The sequence below is a fragment of the Megalops cyprinoides genome, chromosome 4 (assembly GCF_013368585.1).
Source record: "Megalops cyprinoides isolate fMegCyp1 chromosome 4, fMegCyp1.pri, whole genome shotgun sequence".
In the NCBI taxonomy this organism is placed as follows: domain Eukaryota; kingdom Metazoa; phylum Chordata; class Actinopteri; order Elopiformes; family Megalopidae; genus Megalops; species Megalops cyprinoides.
The window spans coordinates 2,645,590-2,656,844 of NC_050586.1; the positions used below are offsets into that span (position 1 = coordinate 2,645,590).

At 45.8% G+C, this 11,255-nt stretch overlaps 1 protein-coding gene across 2 annotated transcripts; it reads left to right on the forward strand.

The window, feature by feature from the left end:
• Positions 1 to 2,313: 2,313 nt before the first annotated feature.
• Positions 2,314 to 10,767, forward strand: LOC118776845 (WD repeat-containing protein 5-like). 2 transcript variants are annotated; one of them, XM_036527439.1, is made up of 14 exons: positions 2,314 to 2,513; positions 4,666 to 4,853; positions 5,197 to 5,305; positions 5,715 to 5,788; positions 6,071 to 6,160; positions 6,543 to 6,632; positions 7,179 to 7,262; positions 7,593 to 7,648; positions 7,919 to 7,965; positions 8,550 to 8,625; positions 9,192 to 9,225; positions 9,438 to 9,512; positions 9,978 to 10,065; positions 10,472 to 10,767. In XM_036527439.1, the coding sequence occupies exons 2-14, from the start codon at positions 4,773 to 4,775 to the stop codon at positions 10,570 to 10,572; spliced, it is 1,005 nt and encodes a 334-aa protein (XP_036383332.1). In that variant the 5' UTR covers positions 2,314 to 2,513; positions 4,666 to 4,772; the 3' UTR covers positions 10,573 to 10,767. The 2 variants fall into 2 exon arrangements, with proteins under 2 accessions (XP_036383332.1, XP_036383333.1); XM_036527440.1 differs by having other exon boundaries at positions 4,717 to 4,853.
• Positions 10,768 to 11,255: the final 488 nt, after the last annotated feature.

Genomic DNA, 11,255 nt, shown 5'->3' on the forward strand with positions numbered 1-11,255 from the left:
CGTCAAGGTAATAGGTTTATCTTCGGTAGCTTACTGGCTGTTGCATTTTTCTTATTTTTCAAAGGGAATTTTCGTTGCTCCTGACACATTCCTCGCGGCTTCCCTCCCGCGAGGTAAAAGCTAACTCGCGAGCTAAAGCGACGTCATTTCGGCGCAGATAGATGGCCAGCAGCTACGAAGCGTGTGTCTTTTCTTAAACGGATCAGACCAGATCACAAAACAGAAAACATTGCGTTGTCTCCAGAAATCAGAACTCAGTTTGTAACCCTAAAGTCTTGGTAAAGTATCTAGAAATACCAGCTGCTTTCTCGTGAAAGCAGTCAGCTAGCTAGTCGGATAGCATGGTGAGAGCTGCAAATTTAGTCAGTCTAGCCAACAAAAGGGGGTGAATGAATGCAACGCATATTTGTCGATAAAATGTCTTTTTATATTTTAGATGTGTAACGCCTTAAGCTTATACGCATTCATTTTAACGTCGGGCGATCTTGTACATACAGTGGCTCGCTAGCAAACAGGTCTCCCTTCCGTTTCACTCATTCTTCTGACATCACTCATCTCACAGCACAGCTGTTTAATTGAAAGTTAATTGTTGATTGGCTACAGAATAATTAGAAGAGTGTGGTCATATCCATTCACAGAAAACAAAATCGCAAAAATCCCGTATATTTACCTGATATTTGGAAACCAGCACGTACTCAGAAATGGCTACCTTCTGAAATTTTAGTCCGCATAACTCAAAAATAGTTTCATATTTTGCTTTTATTTCAATTTCAATAATTCTCGTCTTCTGTACCCTTTTTATGTACATTACATTTTTATACAATGTTTTAAGGTGGCTTATGCTGTTAATTCCATTTTCAATTTTTGATCATCTGTTCATCTTGTTACTGTGTTTATTGGATCATAAATCTTTATCAGCGACTTTAAATTCAAGAAATGCATCTTACAATCAAAACTAACAGTAATATTTAAATATTTTATTATTAATAATGATATTAGCAATACAACAGATGTGGAGTTTGAGTATTCTTGGAAAATTAAAAGCATATAAAAGCATATAGTGCACTAGGGTAAAATAGTGGAAAACCTATTACAGGATCACTTAGGCATTTCAGAAATTAGAAATATTTATTTTATGCTTCTGCATCTGGAAATACTAATGTGAAAAGACTGTGGAAATGTTTTTATATAAGCAATTATGAAGAAAGTCCAAAAACATTTCAAATCATAATCCAAATATGTATTAAAACACTTTTTGAAAACGTTCTGGCTTGATATTAACTATTACTGTGATTTTAGTAACTTGAAACTTGAAATGTATCAATAGGTATTATCATGGCCTGATTGTTGTGCAAAACACATTTAAATAGAAATAGGGGAAGTGCAGCATTTTGTGGTCACCTATTACTATATGTATAATTCCTGTAAATAATCAATCAAAACAATCCATCATCTTAATATTTTTATCCATTTTCTATTCCTTATCCATATTTTTTATTTACAAATATTTCCATATAAAATATTTTGCCCACCACCCATCACACATTGAGCAAAGCACTGGCACAGTCAGTAATGTAATGTAACAGTAATGTTACATTACATTACTGTTACATTACATTGCTGTCATTTAGCAGACGCTGTTATCCAGAGTGACTTACACGGCGGGTGAAATGCTGCGCAAACAGCACACAGTGGCCTAGATTCACACATAAGTGCAAAGCTATGTGTACAGCGTAAATACCATGTGTGTGACTTTTGGCATTTTTGCGTACTGCACTCAGAATTCCAGCCCCTCAGAATGGTAGCCTCCATGCAGCTTCATGGGAATGGTGTGAAGTGATACGGCTGTAGTTCAGATGGTGTGTAATGTTTCCTCACTACATAGTGGGTCTGTTTCAGCATGATCTGTGGAACACTGGTGATGTGCTGCGCAGATCAGACACAAGAACTCTGTCTCAAATGGTACTCTGCCAGGGTTTTGGGGAAGAAGACTGGATGCATCCAGTGAAAATGATTTGCTTAGAATATTGCCAAATTGTGTAACTGGTTAAATAAAATCAATTAAACTGACCTGAATTTTGAATTCAGCAGTCACACTCACAGTTCTTATTTAAAACAAGAAGAATTTTTCATCAAAGTATTCCCCCCTATAAAAAACACACACTTAAATGAATTTAGCAGTGTACGTTAAGACGGGTCCCCGCACGGACGGACGCTCCCGCGTTTGATTGACTGCTCCAGTCCATGTCCCTCCGTGTCTGCCGTAATTATTGTGAATGGTCTCGATGTGCGCATGCGCAGTGGGAGCCTAATGCCACATTCCCCGCCTGAACAACACCAAAGCGAGGAACTGCGCTTTCAACTCCGGTAGGCTCGCTATGGTACCGAGCTGGAGAATCTGAAGAAGGATCCCTTTCAAGTTATCGTTGTAAAGAATTCAACCGACGGAGACGTCGGTGCTTGGGCGAAAATAGCGAGATAACTACGCTGTTGCGGCAAACCCACAGGCCACTGTAAGTGGGAGGCGGGCGGCGTGTCGTTTGAATGGATCAGCTAGCTAGCATGCTAATGTAAATGGTGCTACAGAGCTAGCATGCTGGTATAGATGTGGCTACTCAGCTAGCAGGCTAATTTAGATGTTGCTGCCTACATAGCAAGCTAATGTGCAAGCTAATGTTCAAATGTATGTAGCCACTATGGAAGAGAAAGCGGAATGCAGCGTGTAATGCCTAATGCACGCACTTTGACAGGGTAGCCGGGTAGCTGGTTAGCTAGCTAGCTACCTGTCCACTGGTTATAGTATTAGCACGTAACTTACTTTCAGGCCTTACCTCCGTCTGAGAGAATTACTGCAAGAGAAGGATCGCTACCTGGCCACTCTCATCCATTGCGCGGATGTTAGCTTACTTTAACTAGCTGACTTGCTAGGTTTTATTTAAAAGTGGTTGTGGTTAGACTGACATACGCCATGTTCGAAAACGGTAGCTAGCTAATTCGGCTACATATGGGACTTAAATCTTTCCAGAACCGTAACGATGCATTTTGTATTGCTTATTGGTTCACTAGTCGCATGTTGCTATGTCCCGCAGTGTACCCAGATGCAATTTACATGGCAAATTCAGCCTGTACGACATTACAGTAGGTTAATGTGTTCGATTGGTGTTTGTTTACTAATTACGTACATAAGTTAAACATTGCAAACATTGTCATTACTCAGCTATGATAATTAGCTAACTACAGAGGTTAGCAAACAATCCCGGGATCATTAGCTACTTTTCATTTGGGCCTCACAATGTAAATGTTGTGTAACAACATTGTGTAACATTGTTATTATTATTATTGTTAGTTATTAGTTAGCCGTTTAACTGGGTAACAATTATCCACAAAAGGCAAAAGTCCATTGCTTTCAGTTGAGCAGCCGATCCAACATCAAAGAAAGTCTGTAGCAAAATGCTGCATTTGAGTGACTGGCATCACATGTTAGTTAAATTAATCTTGGTAATTTAAGCTGAAACTCAGTTTCGCTGGAAAAAACAGTGGTTGAGCATGCGAGATGAAAGGGGCCTATTCTCAGCCATCGGAGGAAAGAAAACCACACGGCTGATTGGAGAGTTGGGGGTCCAGGAAATGGATTATGGGTCAGAAGGTGTTAGTAAAAGTGTCCAAGTCTGAAGGGAAAGATGTGTAGACTGTGCAGAACACAACAGAAGTCTTGGGGCCTGATGGGCCATGTGGTGGAGGAGCTTTACTCTGAGTTGTTAGATAAGACGGTGATGTGGACACAGATCCCGGTGCAGCGCTGGAGAGGAAGGAAGGATAAGCTCCCAGTCGATGTCTGGGGATGATGGAGTGCATGAAAATGATGTGGGTAAACCATAGAGTTGAGCAGAATGTTTTACACAGCAGTCAGTAAGAACAGGGCTTTTGGGTGCTGGGCGTTGTGGTGTGAATGGCTGCATAGTTTACTGCAGAGTGGAGGGTGTTGAGGTGAGGGAGTTGGCACAGCATGAGAACAGAGCAGGTCTCAACACAAGCCATGTTAGTGTAGTCGAGGTGAAAACTGTTTAAAGATTTTTTCCCAATAATGTGTAGGTTGCTCCTACAAAACAACAAAGCTGGTATCAGAAGACGCAAGAGGTACTGAGAGGACTAGGCTGTTGTGAGAGCAGGGGGCATGACATGATCCAGGTGTGGGGCTATGTAGTGTCCAAAAAGGGGATATGAGAGGAGTATGCCTCAGCACATGAGCAGTCACAGGCTACATTTCAAATGCTGGGGGTGCAGCCAGCAGAGGAGTCCTGTAGCTTCACTGAAGTCTGAGAGGCAGGATCAGTGTGAAAGGAAAAGATACCCGAGTATCCTCTCACGGCCTTGAAACTTCTTTAAAATCCTGTGTCTTGTTCACCAAGGTGACGCGTTTCTGTTCTTTGTAAAGGACTGAATGTGATTATGTTTTACTTATTAATTCTTGAGTGCAGTTTCGCAGGCAGCAAAAGGCTGTATTTCTGCGCTGGGTATATATTCATGGAACGCAGGAGTTGCACTAATGCAGTGTATTAAAGGTGCCTTAGGTCTGAATAAGTAATGAACAAGTTTAGAGATGTTATCCACGCACATTTCTCTCTCTCTCTCCCTCTTTCTGTTCTGCCATTTTCCTTTTTTCAGGCTGCTGGGATCAGAACATTTACTTTATTTTTACTTCTGTCTGGCTGGTAGTCTCAAAGTGCTGCCTGGCATCCATTCCAGCCGTCTGATTCGCTCGCTCTGCAACCATGGCAACGGAGGAGAAGAAACCAGACACTGAAGCCACTAAAACTGCATCTGCATCGTCTGCCTCGGCCGGACAGAGCAAGGTACACTGGGGGCGGGGGGCGCATGGGGGGTATGACATGGCTCCTGCACCCTAACCCAGACCAAAGCTGTTCGGTCAATTGCAGTTACAGATCAGAACCCGCCGAGGAAAGATCAGATTCATGAGGTTCCACAAGTCTTAAAATCAACTCTGTGGTGCATTCTGTGCTTTCATCCAATCTGGCAGCCTTACTGAGTGAGGCCTGGAGGAGTGAGAGGCCAGTCTGAATGAGAGTTTGCGAGAAAACGAGCAGAAAACCTGTCCTTGTCACCGTTTGGTTGGTGTTTATGTGCTGTGCACCTCTCTCTCTCTCTCTCTCTCTCTCTCTCTCTCTCTGCACATAGTCTGCCCCTGTGAAGCCAAACTACTGCCTGAAGTTCACGCTTGCCGGCCACACCAAGGCCGTCTCCTCCGTCAAATTCAGCCCAAGCGGAGAATGGCTGGCAAGCTCATGTGAGTGTGTGTGTGCGTGACACTGTGTGTGGATATACAAGTCAGTCTGTGTGTTTGACACTGTGTGTATGTTTGTATGGCTGTGTTTGTTCAAATCTGATCTGCTGTTTATATTGCGACTCTCCATCTCTTACAAAGCACAGAGCTGTGAACAGGATTGTGTAGTGATAACTCCCCAAACGGAACAGCTGGCCCAAGTATCTGGGGCCAATTAAAAGCTGGAGTTGAATACTGTGCTTTCGGTTCTGGTTAGACCATCAAATGGGGCATTCTGTAGGCGCTTATGTTGAAAAAGAGAAGGAGGATGTTAGCAATGTACCTCATCCATCTGGTGTGGAGACGGTGAGAATCCTCACAGGGGGAGAGCAGAACCCTTTGACGTGTTTTCTCTCTCTGCTCTATGTCACAGCTGCTGACAAACTGATCAAAATCTGGGGAGCCTACGACGGCAAGTTTGAGAAAACAGTGTCTGGCCACAAACTGGTAAGAGCTCCAATTAAGACGGGTCTCTCTTCTGAATTTTTCCATTTTCATCACCTCTGCATCTGAATTCCCTGAAGGGTGGCAATGAACTGAAACATAAAAATATTGTTACAGTTCTGAAGGGGGAGTGCACCATAGTTTTGCTGCAGTTGTTATTTTGCTGGTTCTGCAGAAATGACTTGAACTCAGACTTGCCTGAAAAAAGGTGTGTGTATGTGTGTGTGTGTGTGTGTGTGTGTGTGTGTGTTATTGCCTCTCACCCCTATGGCATTTCACCCTCAGGGCATTTCTGACGTGGCGTGGTCCACCGATTCCAACCTCCTGGTCTCTGCGTCCGACGATAAAACCCTGAAGATCTGGGACGTGAGCTCGGTGAGTGAGGCTGAGGGCTGGAACAGGCTGTGGCAGCACAGATCAGGGCTCCACGTGCTGGCAGCAAAAAAGCTGTTTTTAGCTCCGCTAAATGGCATCATGTCACACACCTTAAGCCAAGTTATAAAGTGAAGTAAGTAAAAGCCGAACAGCAGCGATTATCCCAGAGCTCATGCCTTCTTCTCCTACCGAGTGCTCTATCTCCATGGTAACAGCTGGGTAGAAACAGAGGTTATGGGATGTCTGCAGGATTATCCAGAGTGCTGCACTCTGCATTGTGCTTTTGGTAGCTGTCAGACAGAGAGACCCTCTGTAATGCTGCGGTATGTGTAACGCGTGAGTGTGTGTTAAGACTCCCTCTGTTCCTGGTTCTTCTTTTCAGGGAAAATGTCTGAAGACTTTGAAGGGCCACAGCAACTATGTGTTCTGCTGTAACTTCAACCCCCAGTCTAACCTCATTGTGTCCGGATCGGTGAGTCCCGGGTTCAACACCAGGATCAGACATCAGACAGGTTTAAGCACTGACCGAAGCAAACGGGCCGAATGGAAAAGGGTAGCGTACAGAGAGGGTTGTGTCCTTGTGTTTGCTGAATGGACGGCAGACAGACTCTGTCCTCAGTGGTGCTGAATGTGTGCGTGTGACATGCGCTACGGGATTGCTCGCCTCTGACATGGTGGAACGACCTTCTCCCCTCACTGGCTGAAGACCCACCTGTTAGGGCCGCTTCTGTGCTTAAACATAACTCACACCTGTCCTCCTCGTGTGCGCTGTGTTTAATAGTGTGGGTAGGTAATACTGCGCTTTCTGAAATGCAGAGTAGCGCTCCCGTGTTCACAGCGACTCTAGCTATTACGAGATTGCGTTATGCGACGGATCTGCATGCGTTTGGATGCAGCCTGCGATGCTCTGTATGTGCCGCTGTTCCTGTGACTTCATTAGATGACCGGCTGTAGCTCTGCTTTGCGAGGCGCCCTGGGTGACGGTGTGTGACATCGGTTTCTCGTTTCTCCGCTGCAGTTTGACGAGAGCGTGCGGATATGGGACGTGAAGACGGGGAAGTGTCTGAAGACCCTGCCCGCCCACTCGGACCCGGTCTCTGCGGTGAGAGCGCGCTGCCACATGACCTCTCCTGACTGTGTCGTCTCTGTATTGCCACAGCGTAGCCTCTTCTCCCACATGGTGCTCCGCAGGCATGAACCTCTGGCCAGCAGAGTGGAACAGGCTCCTCTTGCAACTAATTTCAGTTGATCTCAGTTTCATTCTTTACATTTTACTCTTTTTGTTACTTGGTCTGACATCTAAAAGTGGCTTGGTAGTATTTGTTTTAAAGACTCCGATAATGGATTCGGCCACCGTAATATTTCTGATATCGTCACCTGTGAAACCTCCCTGTTCAGTAGCGCAGGCTGATTAGCTGTTCTCGTCTGACAGGTCCATTTCAATAGAGACGGCTCTTTGATCGTGTCCAGCAGCTACGATGGTCTCTGGTGAGTGCATTTTGACCCCTGACCTCTGACACCACCCAGGCATGGACGTGGCTTCCAGCGCAGTGTGTGTTTGTAAACGAGCCCCATAGTCCTGTCCCATAAACAGTACTTAAATTAGGAGAGAAGAGAACACCCTGAGAGAGATGATGTTCACTGTCGGGAAAATCCATGAAACTGCAACGGACGCTCATTACAAACACAAACTGTACGATCTGTGCTGACATGCTGAAGCGCCGTCCCTGAAGACGAGTTTCTCTGTTTTTATTGCAGTCGAATCTGGGACACGGCGTCGGGGCAGTGTCTGAAAACGCTCATCGGTAAGACACATCGCTACTACGGTGCCAACGCTGCCTGTCTCTCACTGATGACACGCCGAGGAGAGGCACTCACACACACACACACACACAAACACACACTCACTCTTTAGTATTGGTGCTGACATGCTGTGCACCCTGTACATGATGTCAGTGTTGAATTCTGCAGCAGATCTGTGGGTGCAGACGCATTTGCCTGTAGCCCTGCTGGCAGTGCGCTGCAGTAATTAAGACTTGACTCTCAGACAGGCTGCTGCTGTTCTGGGCTCCACTGAGCTCCCAGCTGTGTGACTGGATGCATGTATTAAAGAGAGCTGTCAGAGCTAAGCAGATGAAGCAGTGTGGGTGTGAAAGACTGTGATATCCTGGCTCTGCTGTGTGTGCAGTGTCTCTCCCGCCCCTGCCCCGCCCCGCCACCTTCACAGGTGCAGACAGGGTTTCACGCAGGACTCCTGGTACTTTCCAGTGTCAGTGGCCCATGAAAGCTCACCTGTCTCTGTCAGCTGACTGTAATTGGCGCAAACACGGAGAGGAAACAAGCTTTCCTTGTGTGTGATTGAAGGCTGTGCTTTCTGCGTTTCTCCCAGATGACGACAACCCCCCAGTCTCCTTTGTGAAGTTCTCCCCCAACGGAAAATACATCCTGGCAGCTACCCTGGACAAGTGAGTGACTTGATCAGAAACCGGCCTGATGCAGGACTGAGACCTGAAGCTGGTGAATGTGCAGTTTTGTTCCTGGAGTGAAATACTGTCACAAGCTGATTACACCCTTAAGGAATGTAATCACAGCTTTTAACCTCCTCAGATGGCAGTTGAATACCTGTTTATCACAGTGCAGGAAATGGCAATGGCAGTGCAAAGCAGAATGAAGCAGGTTAGTGCGCCACCAACTGGCAGCACAGTCTCGGTACACTAACCTGCTTCTAGTAAGACCTGGAACAGATTTAAGTGCCATGCACTGGTAGGGCCATCTCCACCCCTGCACCCAATCCCAGGAACATCTCACACCTGAACCTGCCGCAGGAACACCGAGGCTGCACACCCAGCACCAAAGACAGGCTGGCAGAAAGCTGAAGTGAGCAGGTCATTATAGTCCAGCTCAGTGGCAGCTTTTGGAGCAGAGTGCTGTATGGAGACTGAACTGCTGTGGATCAGGCTGCTGTTTGTCAGCCACTGTGAAAGGGAAGGGCCTTGTGATAAAGAGTAAATTCTGCATCTCTCCCCTGCAGCACCCTGAAGCTGTGGGACTACAGCAAAGGAAAGGTGAGTCACTAACTCTTCTCTCTCAGCATTTCCAGCCTCTGCCTGAAAGTGTGCCCCTAGTGGGTTCAGGCTGTACTGCAGGTTCACCGCTAGTCTTGCACCTTTCTGGAATACTGTTCAAAGTGACACTGAATAGTTAAATATCGATTTTAAACAGTGTTTCCTTGTGAATGCCTTTTTTACCCTTGCTCTAATACTCCTCTCTCTTTCAGTGCTTGAAAACGTACACTGGCCATAAAAATGAGAAGTACTGTGTGTTTGCAAATTTCTCAGTCACTGGTGGCAAGGTAAGAGGATCACTTACAGGAGGGGTTCATACTCAGTAACATGGCATCGTGAAGTGTGTAATGTCCAATTGGAAATGATGGAATAGCCCTCTTTGTAAATAGAGAACATTAGTGTGCTTTGGCGAATGGAACAGTGTTAAAACCAGGCAGTTGTTGGTTTGAGTCCCAGCTGGGTGATGGTGTTAAAGCCTGGAGTGCAGTATTGCTCTGCAGCTTCCTGTCCAGCCTGCCTCCCTTGCCGAATGAATCACTCTCTTTTACAGAAATATACAGGCTGTCAGCCTATCATGTTTAAATATGGGGCTCTGTCAAGCTCTGATCTCAACGGCCCCTCCGCAGGCCTGGTCCGCAGCGGTTATACCTGCCCTGAGTGTGTCTCTGTAAAACTGAACTCTTAACATCCCTCCTTTTCTCTGCCTCCACCGGTCGCTGGATTAATCTCCCTCCCTCCCTCTCTCTCCTCAGTGGATCGTCTCTGGGTCTGAGGACAGCATGGTGTACATCTGGAACCTGCAGACCAAGGAGATCGTACAGAAACTGCAGGGCCACACAGGTGAGGAAGAAGGCAAGAGTGCATCCTGGGAAAATCTCAGGAGATTTGCCAAATCTTAAAAAAAGACTAAGAAGCGGAATATTTTTGAAGTAGTATCTCAAAGTGCTTCCCCTCACAATTCTGACTTAAAAGTAGCTAGATTTCAAAGACCTTTGACTATTACAATTATAAAAAACTAAAGTCTTCCATTTACCCCCCAAAATTTTATTTGAATGTGAATTGAGTCAGGAGCCTGAAGGGGGCAGCAAAGAGCAGGGCAGGGGAGCTATAGAGGGGCTTCATTATACAAACTGTCCTTTCTGTCAGTAACAGGATCGCTGTTTGAGGCAGTCCAGTATCTCTGCTAGTAGGGTGTAGCAGTTTGCAGAGGCTTCACTGAGGTTTTTTACCCTCTCTCTCTCTGCAGATGTGGTGATCTCCACCGCCTGCCACCCCACAGAAAACATCATCGCCTCTGCAGCACTAGAAAACGACAAAACCATCAAACTGTGGAAGAGCGACTGCTAAGCTCCTGAGAGGTCGCTGCGATTTTATTTTCATTTTTCAATTTTTTTTTGTGCGTTCAAAAAGAGGACTTTACAGAAAAGATCCAAGATTGGGCCTCACCCCAAAAAATTGACGTCTCTTTGGACTGGGCCATGCGAGAGGATCAGCTGAACCGGGCGTGCGCCCCCTCCCCCCTGTACAGAGCAGCCACCAGCCCCCCCCCCCCCCCCTCCGCTTCAAACACACCCTCTAACCCCCTCTGTCCGCCTCATCTTGTATCTGTCTCCAAGGCCTTATCTTAACAGTGTGAAATGGATCTTTGTGTTTAATTAAAAAAATCCTAGTTGTATACAGTCTCTTGATGAAAATAGGCTAAATTGTGGACAATTTACTGGATTTTTTTGTATCAACATATTTATAGCTGGTGGACATTTGAACATTTAATAGCTTTGCTAATGCTAAGACCTGTACTTTGCCATTTGGTTAGCTGGATAGATGTATCAGTCCTTACATGGTGCCTGGTACCTCCCAACAGTAGCAGTAGACACCAGTAGTTTGTACCAGTGAGGGTAGCACAGCCCTTTCTTATGTAGTTGGTGGACCCCTGGCGCACTCACTGATGAGCTCAACTCCACATGTTCAGAGACCATCGCTCACTCACAGACGCAGACCACTCCACACACTGTGACTAACACTGTCGAGAA